This window comes from Phyllostomus hastatus, unplaced genomic scaffold (assembly GCF_019186645.2).
Source record: "Phyllostomus hastatus isolate PE091 unplaced genomic scaffold, TTU_PhHast_1.1 phas_scaffold_1066, whole genome shotgun sequence".
Classification (NCBI taxonomy): Eukaryota; Metazoa; Chordata; class Mammalia; order Chiroptera; family Phyllostomidae; genus Phyllostomus; species Phyllostomus hastatus.
In genome coordinates this window covers 15,217,326-15,233,701 of record NW_025334004.1, presented here as the reverse complement: position 1 = coordinate 15,233,701, position 16,376 = coordinate 15,217,326, and the positions used below count along the sequence as shown (strand labels likewise).

Genomic DNA, 16,376 nt, shown 5'->3' with positions numbered 1-16,376 from the left:
TAGTGTTAAAATATTTAAGGTAGACACTTAGCTGCTCACCTTGTTTTAGATGTTCACTAATGAGATGAAATGTTTTAGTTTATTTCTTTTAGTCTTTTATACCAGCTGAAAAATAATTTTTATATAAAAATGTAAAAGTATGATAAAATTAGAAATCAACACAATTCATTATTTACCATTGATTGAGCTTGGTATGTTGATCAGGATTTTAAAATTGTTTACACATTTTGAAACATGTAAACTGAAAATTATATACTTCCATAAACCTGTGGTCTCAGTCCCTTTTCTAGAATTTAGGATTGAAGTTAGTTATGCTTTATTATTTTGCAATGATACATATGATCTTTCTGTATAGAAATCACTATATAAAACAATTTTCTAAATTTACATAGTTTAGATGTGTCAGTATGTATTTTTAGTATATTTGCCATATTCAGTATCCTTAAATAGATAATTATATCAGGCATTTGCAAGTTAGAGTTTTTCTAATTAAAAAAAATCAGTTATTAGCATATAGGTGCCAGTATTAAGCTTACTAAATTATAATACTGATTTTCTTCTCTAGAATTCAGCATACCATTAAAATGACAACCTCCTGGAGTGACCGGTTACAGAATGCAGCAGATCTGCCTGCTAACATGGATAAGCAGGCCTTGAAAAAGTATCGGCGAGAAGCCTATCATCGGTAAGTATTTTGTGTTCAAAACAACTATATAAAGTGAGCACATATTATTGTCATATTTTTAAGAGAAATATTGGTTAGACTTTTTTAAAAAAAGATTTTATTTATTCTTAGAGAAAGGGGAAGGGAGGGAGAAAGAGAGGGAAAGAAACATCAGTGTGTGGTTGCCTGTCATGCGCCCCTTACTGGGGACCTGGCCCATAACCCAGGCATGTGCCGTGACTGGGAATCAAACCAGCGACCCTTCTGGCAGTCAATCCACTGAGCCACACCAGCCAGGGCTTATTATTTTCATTTTACAGATGATGAAATTAATGTACAGAGAAATTAGGTAATTTAGTTTATATAGTGAGTTAATGGTTCAAACCTAGTCCAGAGTCTACCAGGAGTATCCAACCCATGGGCCGAATGCGGCCCGGAATGGCTATGAATGTGGCCCAACACAAAACCATAAATCTACTTAAAACCCTTTTTTGTTCATCAGTTTTTGTTAGTGTTTGTGTATTTAATGTGTGGCCCAAGACAACTGTTCTTCTTCAGTGTGGCCCAGAGATGCCTAAAGGTTAGACACCCCTGGTAGACTTTTAACCACTAGCATACCATACTGCTGCTCCTGCTGCCTTTCTTTGTCTATTTCTCACTGCTGCTTAATAAAAGTCCTTAATAGCAGAAAGTCTTCAGCTGCTAGAAAATTGCACCTTAATAAGAATGAAATTCTTAATTGATATATACCATACCATAAACTGATAATAATTTTTGCTTTGATATTGAATGATTTTGAAAGTTAATTATTATATTAATAGTTGGCTTTTAAAGTAGACTGGTGACATTTGCCTGATGGTAGATCACTCACTATGTAGCTTTTGAAAAATTTTATTTACCAAAACATTAAAGTTTATGTTATTAAAAATAATATAAGGACAAGTATTATAAATACTACTTATACTTCATAATAATCTTTGAAAACTTATGTCAAGAGATAGTTCAAGATGAAAAATAAAAACCAGCTTTCAGAAGTAAAAAGCTTTATATTCAAATCAATTAACTTGTGGTATACAGAAGCTTTGATCACTTTTCTGGATAACCTTCTTGTCAGCCTGTGTCACATTCTTGGGAGGATGCAAATGGTGAACTCTCAACATCCCGGAATGTGCTAATTTTTGCACTTTTGAATTTAAAACATGTGTACTGGGTTTTTTCCCCCCAAATTTTAAATAATCTTTTCTGCTTTTTTCTTTTTGATTTTTATGTTCATTGGGAATGCTCATAACTTCTACATTCTCGATTTGGTGTGGTTAAAGGGGTTTTATGTTTTCTCACCATTCAAAACAATTTCAAGCATTTGCTGAATGGGTTGAACAACAGCTTCATACAGTGGAAGTCATCCTTTTTCACCAGCTTCTTCCAGTGAAGATTTATATTTCTCATACTCCTGGAGCTCAAGAATGTGACCTGAATTAAACATGTGGGCTGACAATAAATCTCTGTCTTGACAAGGTAGAAGCTCCAGTCCAACCCACTGTTGGCAGTGTACTCATTTACCTTGTTTTATGGCTCCCAGTTTTCTGTTTTGATCACTTATTGGTGCAAGTCTACCAAAGAAAGAAAAATAAGCCATATTTATACTGGTGGTATGCTTCAAAGGAACCAAAAGATTTAATTTATATTGAATTTTTGTACATAATTTTAATAATCAAGATTTAGGAAATACAACTGATTTTATCTGCCTTAAAAATGTAAATGTGTAAGGTCAAATGTGGAGTGTATTTGTGACACATTGGATGTAGGAACATTTGTGAAGGTGACAGAATACAAGGTTATAACTCTGTCTCTGAAATTAGTTCTAGGCTGTGTAAAAGAAGTGGACAGTTGGAGTCAGTCAGGAGAACTGGGTTCAGGTTTTGTGACTTGTGATCCTGGGGAGGCCATTTTGCCTCTCTGGGTGGTTCTTCATCTGTAAACAGATGGGATTAAATAGGAAGATCTCTAAGGTTTCTTCCAACTTTAAAAACTCTAGGCTCGCCCTGGCTGGCGTAGCTCAGTGGATTGAGCGCGGGCTGTGAACCAAAGCATTGCAGGTTCGATTCCCAGTCAGGGCACATGCCTGGGTTGCAGGCCATGGCCCCCAGCAACCGCACATTGATTTCTCTCTCTCTCTCTCTCTCTCTCTCTCTCTCTCTCCCCCCCTCACCCCCACCCCCCCTTCCCTCTCTAAAAATAAATAAATAAAATCTTTTAAAAAAAGGTTAAAAAAAAAACAAACCAAAAACTCTAGGCTCAATAAATGTTTCTTGCTTTGAACTTAATAATTGCTTACTTGGGAGCTTATGATCCACAACTGCATGTTAGAGTCTTTTAAAACAATTTTAAAGATTTTATTTACTTATTTATTTATTTAGAGAGAGAAGGGAGGGGGAGAGAGAGAGAGAGAAACATCAATGTGCGGTTGCTGGGGGCCGTGGCCTGCAACCCAGGCATATGCCCTGACTGGGAATCGAACCTGCAATGCTTTGGTTCTCAGGCTGCGCTCAATCCACTGAGCTATGCCAGCCAGGGCTAAAATTTTTATTTATTGATTTTAGAGGGAGGAAAGGAGACAGGAAGACAAAGCGATTTGTCCCACTTAGTTATGCATTCATTCGTTGATTCTTATATGTGCCCTGACTAGGGAGTGAACCTGCAACCTTAGCACATCAGGATGGTGCTCTAACCCGAAGGTGGCAAACACAAGGCCCACCGGCCGAATGTGGTCTTCCACCTTGTTTTATCTGGCCTGGCACTTTTTCCTACTGGATGGCAGCGGGCAATGTTAGAGTCTTTAATCAACTGATCTGCAAGCATTTACTGAACTAACTCCTACTAGTCACTGGCTCAGGTCATGATATCAGCCCTCCTGACAGTTCTCTAGTGTGTGTTTATTCAAAGGAAACAGGGTATTTCATAACAAATTAATCTAACTCTATCAAATAGAAACATCTGCTGGCTATGTAGCATTTCTAGATGTTTAGGCTGCTGTTATTCCTTAAACCCTGAAAAGGTAAAAACATTTCAGGTTCCCATAAAAGTGAAGACTCAAAATCAGTCAGTGGTACTAATGATTCTGTGCAGTGTGTGAGACATGCTGCTAGATATGCATGGGAATTAAAGTGAAACAGTGTTTACATGTATCCATATGAAAGAAACGTATAAGGTGCATTTGGAAGAGATTTATATGGATGGAGGTGTTTTATACTTGCTATTTAATTATTTGCTCTTTTTTTTTCTATAAAGTATACATTTGGTTACGATGTGACATCAGTGGAAACAAGGGCTAGAATTATGCAATGAAGTGAGATCATGTGGTATAAATACCAAATGTCCTAATTGTATTTAATGTCATATCCTGAGTGTACTTCTGACTCATTCGGAATGATATTTCCTGGAAGATTTTAGACAGTCTCAGTGCTCAACGTTCTTCATATAGTAGTAAACTCTGAAATAATATAAGTAGAAAAAGCACCTTCATAGATTTGAATTTTTAGATCATTGAAAACTTTTTTTATTGTAGTAAAGTATACACAACATAAAATTTACCATCTTCACCATTTTTGAGTTATTGATGATATTAAGTACATTCACATTGTGCATCCCTGTAACTTTTTTCATCTTGTAAAATTGGAACTTTATACCTATTAAACAATAACTCCTCATTCTCCTTGCTCTCCAGCCCCTGACAGACAACCCCTATTATACTTTGTCTTTATGATTTTGACCATTCAGAGTACTTCATATAAGTGGAATCATACAATATTTGTCTTTTTGTGACTGACTTATTTCACTGATCATACAGTTCTCAAGTTTCATTCATTGTAGCATATTGCAAAATTTCCTTTTAATATAAAAAATGAGTTTTTGAACTCTTGTAGCTGTTTGCTTTCATTAATTAAAACTTTTAAATTGAAACTATTTAGAAGACATTTATTTTAGCTTCCTAGTTAAGTCAATTTATAGAGTATTCTGTTTCCAGGGCTTTTTATTAAAGACATTTATTGTGGATGATAATTTATCATTGGCTCATTTAGGTAGACTATGTGAACATTTATGATAAACTGTACGTTGTATGTGATGCCTTAGAATTCACTTTCAGAAGAAGGTAAATATTTTTAGTTAAGCAAATAAACATCTAACTTCTAGCTTTTTTCTTGCTTAATGTTTGTCTCTTAAATTTCAATATAGAAATGTTGGTCATGTGTCATTATTAAGAAACCAGCCTTGAAAATGTATGACTGTTCTTCCATTTCCTTGTTATGGCTGTTGAGTCTTCTTGGCTGGTTAATCATCAGGCCAAGCCCTTCATTGCAATATGTTTTGCTATGTGGTCATGAGATAGGCTGAACTGCTCAGGTGTTACAGTGGCTTGAGTGGAGGAGGTTAGACCTCTTAAATTGTTCCTTGTTTAACACCTGGATTCTGATAGTGATCAGTACAGATCAGAGCCTGTATCTACCAAATCCAAGAATGGAACAGTTTCATTTCTCATCTGCTTTCCACATTGACTGTGCCCACGATGCTGAAGTCAGGTATTTGGTTTTACCTTTTAAAGTTTCAATGATTACAGTATAGAAGAATTTCTACAAGTGAGTTGGCTCTTTCTTTGTGAAAACAGCTTATGAATTCAGAAGTGGGGGTTTTTAAGTCATGTTGAACTGAAAATTGATAGTAATTAGGCTTGTGAATTTTTTATTTACTAGTCTTTTGCCGTATTTTAAAAGAAATTACAGCCACTTTATATTTAAAGTTCTTTGTATACTTACCTGAAATAATTTTTAATTGAAATTTAGGTCTCCAAAGCCATACCATCTCTATTTAAACCTGTTGAACAATAGTTTCTTCTCCAGCAAAAAGAAATTTATTGTATATGCTGAAGGAATAGAAAGGAATTTGAATAAAAATTATTTTGTAGAACCTGCAGCTTGATGCACTAGGAAAATTAGAAATATTAATGATTTTTTTAACCTCAAATTAAAAGCAGACATTAGGTTTTATGCAGACAGGGACTGCCAGTTTGATAAATTGTATTTTTCTCTTAACAGCTTACAGATATCACATGAATGTCATTTAGCTTTTTAGTCCTATTATTCATCAAGTTTAATTAACTTGTCATTTTAGTGTGGATACAGATATTCAAATGGGCAAGTTGTTAAAATTTTAATAGACATTTTATAAATTCAGAATCACACAGGAAATATAGATTCTCAGGAATGCCAAGGAGTCTTCTTTTTCTTTCTCTTTTTCTTTTTCTCTTTTCTGTTCTTTTCTTTTTCCTTTCCTTTTCTTTCCTTTTTCTTTTCCTTTTCTTTTTTCTTCTCTTCTCTCTTCTTCTTTCTTCTCTTCCTCTTCCTCTTTTTCTTAGATTTTATTTATTTTTACAGGGAGGAGAAGGGAGGGAGAGAAACATCCATCGGTTGTGTCTTGCACAGACACCCCCAGCTGGGGACTTGGCCTGCAAACCAGGCATGTTCTCTGATTGGGCATCAGACCAGCAGCATTTTAGTTTGCGGGATGATGCCCAACCCACTGAGTCACGCTACCCAGGGTAGGAGCCATGTTTCTTGAATGATGTACAGATGGCATGTCTGTAGTCAGAATGAGAATGAGGTTGAATATTAGAACTCTGTTAAAAATTTTTGGTTAGTATAACATTCTGATGCTTTGATTAGTGTTTTGTATTTCTAGGGCAGCGATTTTCAACCTTTTTCATCTAATGGCACATATAAACTAATTACTAAAGTTCTGTAGCACACCATAAAGTGTATTTTTTTGCCTATCTGACAAAAATAGGTATAATTTTTATTTAGTCACACCAGATGGCTATTGTGTTGGTGGTTGTCATTTTTTTGACAATCTAAGGGGAAAGTGATCAGGCATTGCATGTTTTAAAAATTCTTGCAGCACACTGTTGAGAATCACTATTCTAGGCAGTGACAGATGAGGATTCAAGGATTAGTAAGATTTTTTAGGCTGTTTATTTCATCCAAAACCTTTCATCTATGGAATACTATTTAGTAATAAAAAGGAATGAACTATTGATATACATAGCTTAGATATATCTTAAGAAAATTATGCTGGTTTAATAAAGCCAGTCTCAAAAGGTTATATATTGTGTGATTTCATATTATAACATACTTGAAATGACAAAAGTCAGAAGATTGAGAGCAGAGTTGTGGTTGCCAGGGATTAGGGATTAGGGATTGCAGTGATACTGATTTATAGAATACACATTCTCTAAACTTTCAAAAGAAGATACTGGATGCAGACACATTGTCAGTTTGTTTCTTTGTCACCATCCCCTCTATGCTTCCAAAAACAGTGTACCTAGAAGTAAAGTGAAGAGGAGGAGTGGTGGTGGTGGTGGGGGTGGCAAGGAAGAGAGAGAATAAAAGATAACAGATCTTTGAAATCCCAAGTCAACAGGCTAAGGAAATGCTCTTCATATTTGGAGAGCATATCTCACTGTCAGGGACTCTTGTGTATGGTTTCTTTTATTCATTGTAATACCTGGGAGACAGATCTACTCATCCATGTTTTGGTGTGTATCAGTGATTTGTTCTTTTTAAGTACTGTGTGGATTCCATTGTATCAGTATACCACAATTTATTTATTGCTCCTCTGTTGATGAACCTTTGGACTTTTCATAGTTTTTAGCTATTAAGTATAAAGCTATTACAGACCAAGAAAATATTTGTAAATCCCACATCTGATAAGGGACTTGTATCTGGGATTTATAAAGGACTTAAAATTTAACAATATGAAAATAGTGCAATGAAGAAACAGGCAAAAGACTGACTTATCTCTACAGACGATATATGTATAGCATAAAAGCACATGTTCAGCATCAGTAGCCATTAGGAAATGCAAATTAAAACCACAATGACTATTCCTATTACCATGGAAATAATAAGAAAAATACTGACAATACCAAGTGTTAACAAGGATGTGGAGCAACTGGAACTCGTGTACATTTCTGGTAAAAGGCAAAATAGTATAGCCACTCTGCAAAACAGTTTGGTAGCTTCTTAAAATGTTACAGACGTTTATCATATGACTCAGAAATCTTACTCCTGGATATTTACCCTAGAGAAGTGAAAATTTATGGTTGTGCAAAAAATGGCACATGAATAATGTTTATAGTATTTCTATTTAAAATTGCCTCAAATTAGAAACAACCCAAATATCCTTCTGTAGTGAATACATAAACAAGATACAGTACCTCTATACAATGAAATATAACCCAGGCAAAAGGAACTGTTGATACACACAGCAACTTGGATGACTTCCAAAGACATAATGCTGAGTTAGAGAACCCAGTCTCAAAAGGTTACATATTGTATGATTCTATTTATATGACATTCACAAAGACAAAATTATGGTAATGGAGAACAAATCAGTGGGTCCTAGGAGTTCTCAGAGGAGGGGAAATGTGACTACAAAAGGAGAGTAGGATAGAGTTTTTTGGGGTGATGAAACTGTTTTGATTTCTGATTGTGGTAGCAATTAAATGAATCAGGAAATGTGTTAAAATCCATAATCATGTATACCCCCCAAATTTAGTTTTACTTTAAAATAAGAATAATGGTGCCATAAACATTGTTGAACATGTCTTTTGGTTGATGTATGTACTCATTTTTCTTGGTTTCTACCTAAAAGTAGAATTGCTGGGCCATAGAGGAAGCATACAGTGATCCCTCACCTATCGCGGGGGTTGCATTCCAGAGACCCCCGCAGTAGGTGAAAATCCGTGAAGTAGTGGTGTTATATTTATTTTATTATTTATATATGTTTTAAGGGTTTGTAAACCCTTCCCACACTCCTATAAACCTTTCCCACTCCTTATTAACCTTTCCCACACTCTTATAAACACTTCATATGCTCTTAAACACTTTCTGCACTCTTAAACCTACGTAATTTTAACAACATATAAAATTCTATATGGGTACTCACCAGTGAAGTATCATTCGTCCCTCACTATATTGCGGCTTCACTGTCTCACGGGTTAAACCCGCAATAAGTGAACCGTGCTATACTGAGGGACAACTGTATGTTTAGCTTTAGTGTTGTAGATACTACAAAATGATTTTCCAGGTAGTTGCTCTGGTTTACCATTCTACCTGCAGTGTATGACAGCAGCGCCACCAATACTTTAATGTTAAAGTATTGAAGTCTTTTGAATTATATGTTTAAAAGTTATTCTGGTGAATATAACAGCTTTTGATTTTGGTTTTAATTTGTATTTTTCTGATGAATAATTAGGTGGAACACCTCTTTATGTATTAACTAGCCATTTATTTTTTAAATTATATTTTATTGTTTATGCCATTACAGTTAGTTGTCCCTAAATTTTCTCCCTTTGTCCCACTCTACCCAGTTCCTCCCCCTGCACTCCCTCAGGCCATCCCCACACTGATGTCCACGTCCATGGGTTCTGCATGTATGTTCTTTGGCTACTCTATTCCCTATGCTGTACTTTACATTCCCATGACTGTTTTGTAACTAAGAATTTGTACTTCTTAATCCCTTCACCATTAAGGGACATCTCCTTGACACCCCCCACAATTTGGCAACCACCAAAATGTTTTTTGTATCCATGATTCTGTTTCTGTCCTACTTGTTTGTTTATTTTGTTTTTTAGAATCATTGATGATAAATGTATATGTACTGCCATTTTATTGTTCATATTTTTTATCTCCTTAAAGAAGACTCTTTAACATTGCATATATTACTGGTTTGGTGATGATGAATTCTTTTAGCTTTTTCTTGTCTGAGAATCTCTTTATCTGTCCTCTGATTCTAAATGATAGCTTTGCTATGTAGAGTAATCTTGGTCGTAGGTCTTTGCTTTTTATCTCTTTGAATATTTTTTTTGCTTGAGAAATCAGCTGACAATGTTATGGGTACTCCCCTATAAGTAACTAGCTTCTTTTCTCTTGATGCTTTTAAGATTCTCTCTTTATCTTTAACCTTTGGTATTATAATTATGCTCTCTCTTGGAGTGGGGCACTTTGCATCCATCTTGTTTGGGATTCTCTGTGCTTCCTAGACTTGCATGTCTATTTCCTTCACCAAATTAGGGAAGTTTTCTTTCCTTATTTTTTCAAATAGATTTCCAACTTCTTGCTCTTTCTCTTCTCCTTCTGGCATCCCTATGATGTGAATGTTGGAATGCTTGAAGTTGTCCCAGAGGCTGCTTTTACTAACCTCATATTTTTTTTTGGGATTCTTTTTTCTTATTGTTCTGTGTGGTTGTGTTTTGTTTCTTTATGTTCCAAATCATTCCTTTGATTCTCTGCTTCATCCATTCTGTTGTTGTTTCCCTGTAAATTGTTCTTTATCTCAATTAGTGTATCCTTCATTTCTGACTAGATCTGTTTTATGCTGTCTGAGGTCCTCACTAAGTTCCTTGAGTATCCTTATAACCAGTGTTTCGAATTCTGCTTTGAATAGATTGTTCTTCTTCATTTTGTTTAGATCTTTTTCTGGAGTTTTGGACTGTTCTTTCATTTGTGCCATGTTTCTTTGCCTTCTCATTTCTGCAGCCTCCCTGTGTTTGTTTTTATGTATTAGGTAGGGCTACTGAGTCTCGATAGAATGGCTCAATGCAATAGGTGTCCTATAGGGTGCAGGGCATAGCATCCCCTATTACCCACTGTGTGGGCTCTGCACACCCTCTTTCTGCAGTTGAGCCTTGATTGCTCTTGGCATGTCCAAGATCAGCCACTGCCTGTGTTCTGTCTAGGGTCACACGGCACTAGCTACAAAGCAATCTGCAGATGACTACTACTTGTGCTGGGCTTGGAGATGCCCAGGAGAGACCAGGCTGTGAACAAAGGCCTTCTACTACTAGTGCCAGGCCTTGGGCAACTTAGTAAGAGGTGCAGAGCTCACTGAAACCAGATGCTGCTTGTTTGAGAGCATTTAGGAAAATCTGAAGCATGGGTGGGCCTGAAAGTTGGGTGGGGCAGGGCCTCAGGGAATCACAAGGGTGGGGAAAACCATGTGAGCCAGGTTGATGGGGTCTCAGATGTGGCACCTGCCTGCTGGCCCAGTGGGGGTAGGGCTCAGAAAAGGAACAGCGACCCCTGCCAGCACTTCCGTCTGGAAGAAAGCTGTCCCCTGCTCTTGCCCTGATGCTGGACAATTTGGTTCCTCCTCATATGTCTCTGATACTTCCAATCTGCTGCCTTGGCACTGGAGCTCAGAGGAAATGAGTCCAAGTAGGTCCATTTGCTGGCTCTATAAGAGGAACTGCCTGGGATTCCAGAAGTTTCTGTCTTCCACAGCCTTCTGTCTCCACTGGTTGTTAAAGCCAGAAGTTATGGAGACTTATCCTCCTTGCACTGGAACCCTGGGATGGGGGGCCTAGTGTGGGGTTGGAACCTCTCACCCCTGAGCTGCCCCTCCCAATTTTTTTCTGCCACACATGGGTGTAGAACCAGCCCGTTCAGTGTCTGCTCCTGCTACCAGTCTCAGTGTGGTTTCTTCTTTAATTCCATAGCTGTAGGTCTTCCATTCAGCTCAATTAGTTGTAATTTTGATGTGGTTGTGTGAGGAGTCAAGCCATGTTTATCTATGCTTCCATCTTAACTGGAAGTCTTAAATTTAGATGTTTTCTTCTGTGATTTGCCAATTGGGTTGTCTTTTTAAAAAATTTATTTGTCTTTATATATGTTCTTTTATTTTTAATTTTATATATTTTTTAAATCCTCACCTGAGGATATGTTTATTGATTTTAGAGAGGGTGAAGAGAGAGAAACATTGGTTGGTTGCCTTCTGTATGCGCCTGGACCAGGCATCGAACCCACAACCTTTTTGGTGTACAGGTGATGCTCCAACCAACTGAGCCACCCAGCAAGGGCTTTTTAAAAAAAACAACAACATGGTATTGCAATAAGCCATTTAATGGTGTTTTGTGTATTCACAGAGTTGTATATCTAACTCCAGAACATTTTCATCACCCCCAAAAGAAACCCCGAACCCATTAGTAGTCACTCTCCATTCTCTTCTCTCCCTTGCCCCTGGCAACCACTGATTTATTTTCTGCCTTTATGAAATTGCCTGTTCTGGACATTTCATATAAATGGAATCATATAGTGTGTGCTTTTGTATCTGGCTTCTTTCACTTAGCATAATGTTTTCAAGGTTCAGCTATGTTTTTAACCTTACTTCCAATTCCAGTTTATCCCGTGAAGGTTCTTGATTCACCCGTACTGTGACAAACCTAAAAAAGTTCATGATTTGTTTGTAATACTTAGACTCTTTACCATACCCTGCCAATGATTAAAGGTATATAGTCAAATACTGTTGTTTTTAGGTGCTTGGTTTAGTTAATTCTTGTTATTTTTCTATACAGTGTGGTTAGGGTATTCATATGCAGTGTAATTACATTCATTTGTTTGCTTTCAGTTAAGTGTTTTTTTCCCATTCTTACTGACTTAGTTGTATTTGTTATTTAACATATGACATTATGCATAATAATGTTACATAGCATTATTATTATATATGTATTAGTAATTTGCTTTCATAGCATTATTTTGATAACAGTATTATATATTATAATAATGCTATTTTAACACCATTATTATTATATGTATATTAGTAATTTCCTTTAAAAAGTCAAAACCATGCAAAAGGTATATGAGATATGTCACTCTCACTCATATTCCTCCCAAGGTTGGTAGATGATAAACTTTGGATTCTCTTCATTTATCTTGCTTTGTACTCATTGGAGGTTCTTGATTCTGTGCTCATTTTTAATTGGTTTTGTAAATTCTCAGTCTTTTTTTTTTTCATATATTTTTCCTGGTCTATTCTCTTCTTTCCTTCTGAACTCTAATAAGCATATGTTCAGCTTAGTACTGTGTCATCTCTTCTCTTATTTTGTATTTTCCATTTTCTTTCTCTCTGTTTACATTCTGGAAGGTTTTTCCTAACCTATTACCAGTTCACTAATTCCCTTTTTAGTTGGTTCTGACCTGAATCTATTCATCACATTTTTAAATTTGGTATTTCATAATTTTTTAGTTTCAGAATTCCATTTGAAAGTTTTTTTTCAAATATGTTGTCACTTTTTATAGTTTCCAGTCATACACTAAACATTTAATATTTTTTGAATTTTTATGAGGCTTTATTGGAGCCAAGTTGACAGCATGCTGGGAAGCAAGATCTCAGATGCCGCAGATATGTAATTTTTTGAAATGTTAGAAATTTCTTTATTATTACTTATTAAGCACTAGCTTAGTACTGCAGACAAGTTCAGATCATACCTCTGACAACTCATTCTTTTGCATCCAAATTCTTGATAGTTTTTCAAGTAAAGACTTGATTCCTCTCGCTTCTGTATAAAATTTTATGAAATAAAGGCAAACAACTGTGTGCATCTGTGAAATGCTGCCCTCAGCTGTGGAAACAGTGTCTGCCCAGCTCCCTTTACTGTCTAGGTCCTGGAAGACTCGTGTTCATGAAATGCCTCTCTATGAAGCAAGTCCACCACTGGCTGAATTCATTGTTCTGAGTGAGGGTGAAAAACTTTCTCGTAGTCTCAGTCCAGTCTCTTGCCTTAACTGTTGTAAATAGACCCTTATTACTTCATCTTCCTGTTTGTTTGCAGGTTTGGCATAAATTGTGTTAAGCGAAATATCAGGCTCTCCAAGAATGGTAAAATTAGTAGTACCCAGTGTATGCACTTCACCCTTACTTAGGCTTTTGGAATTGTACCTTTGGAGCTTCTTTAGACCCCCAGATATGTAGTTATATATACCAAGATCCTGTCAGCTTCATTCTTAACTTCATACTGAAAAACACATTGGCCTTGAAGTAACAGATGGCTTCGTCTACAACATCTGTATTTTGTATCTCTCTGGGGTGGCTCCTTTGAACTGACTTCTGATAGGCAACAGTGCTAGGTTTCCAGTGAGTTTGGTGTCCGAGTCCATGAGAGAAGAGTGGTAAACTGGCATCTTGGTGGCGCTTCTGGTCTGTTGGCTCAGGCGTGTGTGGTAGGCAGATCTAAATATTAATTAATGAGCTTTGGTTTAAGAATCAAAAGACATGAAATACATTTCTGGCTCTATTTTCAGCTACCTCCTTTTCAAAGCTTTTAAAAAGAGAACTTTATTGTTACTACATTCATTAGGAAGTTAAACCATTTCTGAATATGACTACCAGAGCCCCAAGAAGTGGAGAGTAATACAGTCATCAACCCCAAATTTTAATTTTTAAAAAAGTGTTTAACATTATTAGGTAATACATGAATAAATTTGTAGTGTATAACATTCAGGAATACGGAAACATAAATGTGAGAGTTCTTCATTTTCGTTTTGACCCCCACTCCTCTCATAGGGTAAACACCATCAGTAGTTTGGATATCATCCTTCTTAGTCTCTTTTCTGTACATTTAAACATACAAGCATGTATACACTTTAATGTGAACTTCCTTTCTACATTTTAATCTTTTTTTTTTTTTTTTCATTTTCATTCCTACTAGTCCAGGCTCTGGTTATCACGCTCCTGGGTTACCATAGTAACCCCCATTAGGTCTCCCTGCCTATAGCCATGTCCTTTTCAAATCCATTTTCTAAAAATATTTTATTTATTTATTTTTAGAGAGAGGGTAAGGGAAGGAGAATGAGAGGGAGAGAAACATCAATGTGTGGTTGCCTTTCACATACCCCCTATTAGGGGCTCGACCTGGCCTGCAGCCCAGGCATGTGTCTCGACTGGGAATCAAACCCATGATCCTCTGGTTCGCAAGCCTGTGCTCAGTCCTCTGAGCCACACCAGCCAGGGCTCAAATCCATTTTCAAAATCACGGCTCAAATCCATTTTCAAAATCAGGTTATCACCCTGCTTCAAACCTTCAGTGCCATTATATCCAGCATGCTATAGGATAAATTCTAAGGCTCTTGACACAGTATGTGAGCCCTTGGAGACTGATTCTTTCCTTTCTGCTTTCATCCTGAGCAGCTTCCTTCCTCAAACTCTGTATTCCATCAGTGGTGAACCTCCTCTAGTTTTATTCCCACATATTGTTATGTCTATGTCATTTCGCTTTTTAAAAAGATTTTATTTATTTATTTTTAGAGAGGGAAGGGAGGGAGAAAGAGAGGCATCAATGTGTGGTTGCTGGGGGCTGTGTGGCCTGCAACCCAGGCATGTGCCCTGACTGGGAATCGAACCTGTGACACTTTGGTTTGCAGCCCGCACTCAATCCACTGAGCTACACCAGCCAGGGCTGCTTTTTTTTTTTTTTTAATTCTCATTCAAGGATAGGTTTTGATTTTAGAAAGAGAAGAAGGGAGAGAGACAGACAGACAGACAGAGACAGAGAGAAACATCAGTGTGAGAGAGAAACATCGATCAGTTGCCTCCCGTATGTGCCCAAACTGGGGTTTGAATCTGCAGCCTAGGTGTGTGCCCTGATTGGGAACTGAACCCACAGCCTTTTGGTGTTGCTTCAGCCAACTGGCCAGGGCTGTCACTTGGCTTTTTGTTCATAGTTCCTCTTCTCTTGAGATGTTCTCCATCCCTTCTTTTCCTCTTAGCCTGGTTAGCACCTATGAATCCTTTTACCATGGTGGTTAAGAGCCTGGGCCCTAGGGTTAGCATTTTGGATTATTCCACTTAATTTCTTTAGAATCACAGTATTTAACTTCTGTAAACTTTTGTCATCTATGAAATTGGAATAATTTCTACCTCAAAGAGTTATTTGAGGATGAAATGAGGTGATAGATATATAAAGTGCTAGCACAGTATCAGTTTAAAAAGAAAAAAACAACTTGGCATCCTGTCTTTCAGTAAGGCTCGGCCAGGAAAATACTGATGTACCTCTCTATTGTGCATACCTCTAATACCATAATTACATACTGTGTTTAAACTGTTTGTGAATGGGCCTCTTTGATTGGACTTTAAACTCCTTAAAATCTAGGACTATGTTTGTCTTTGTGTTACTGGTACCAAGTACATGTGGAGATTTAGTAAATTTTAAAAAATTAAGTATTTATTTTTAGACAGAAGGGAAGGGAGGGAGAAAGAGAGGGAGAAAAATAATGATGTGAGAGAGAAACATCAACTCATTGCCTCTCACATGCCCCCAACTGGGTACCTGGCCTGCAACCCATGTATGTGCTCTGACCTGGAATCAAACCAGTGACCTTTCATTTTGCAGGATAACACCCAGCCCACTGAGCCACACCAGTCAAGGCAAGATTTAGTAAATATATTTTTTAAAGATTTTATTTATTTTTGGAGAGAGAGGAAAGGAAGGAGAAAGAGAAGGAGAGAAACATCAATATGTGGTTTCCTCTTGCATGCTCCCTACTGGGGACGTGGCCCACAACCCAGGCATGTGCTGGTTAGATTGGGAATCTAACCAGCAACCCTTTGGTTCACAGGTTGGCACTCAGTCCACTGAGCCACACCTGCCAGGGCAAGATTTAGTAAATATTTCTTGAACATATGAACAGAGTTTGAAAGAGCTATTCATTTTCAGACAATACATTATCTTTTACACAGGAAGTTCTTTTTAAAAAATTTTTAAAAGATTTTATTTATTTATTTTTAGAGAGGGGAAGGGAGAGAGAAAGACAGGGAGAGAAACATCAATGTGTGGTTGCCTCTTACGCACCCTCCACTGGGGACCCAGCCTGCGTGTGCCCTGACT

General features: G+C 37.0%; 1 protein-coding gene and 1 pseudogene across 5 annotated transcripts in view; one reads left to right on the top strand and one right to left on the bottom strand.

The window, feature by feature from the left end:
* Positions 1–16,376, top strand: part of NT5C2 (5'-nucleotidase, cytosolic II) — a 101,848-nt gene that overhangs the window by 19,216 nt on the left and 66,256 nt on the right. For all 5 annotated transcript variants that reach the window (XM_045853779.1, XM_045853777.1, XM_045853780.1 and 2 more), the window contains one exon: positions 566–685. In XM_045853779.1, the coding sequence (XP_045709735.1) occupies positions 585–685 (101 nt within the window). In that variant the 5' untranslated portion in view covers positions 566–584. Of the gene's footprint in view, positions 1–565; positions 686–16,376 lie in introns of those variants that run through there.
* On the bottom strand, positions 13,145–13,674 carry LOC123828693 (annotated as a pseudogene).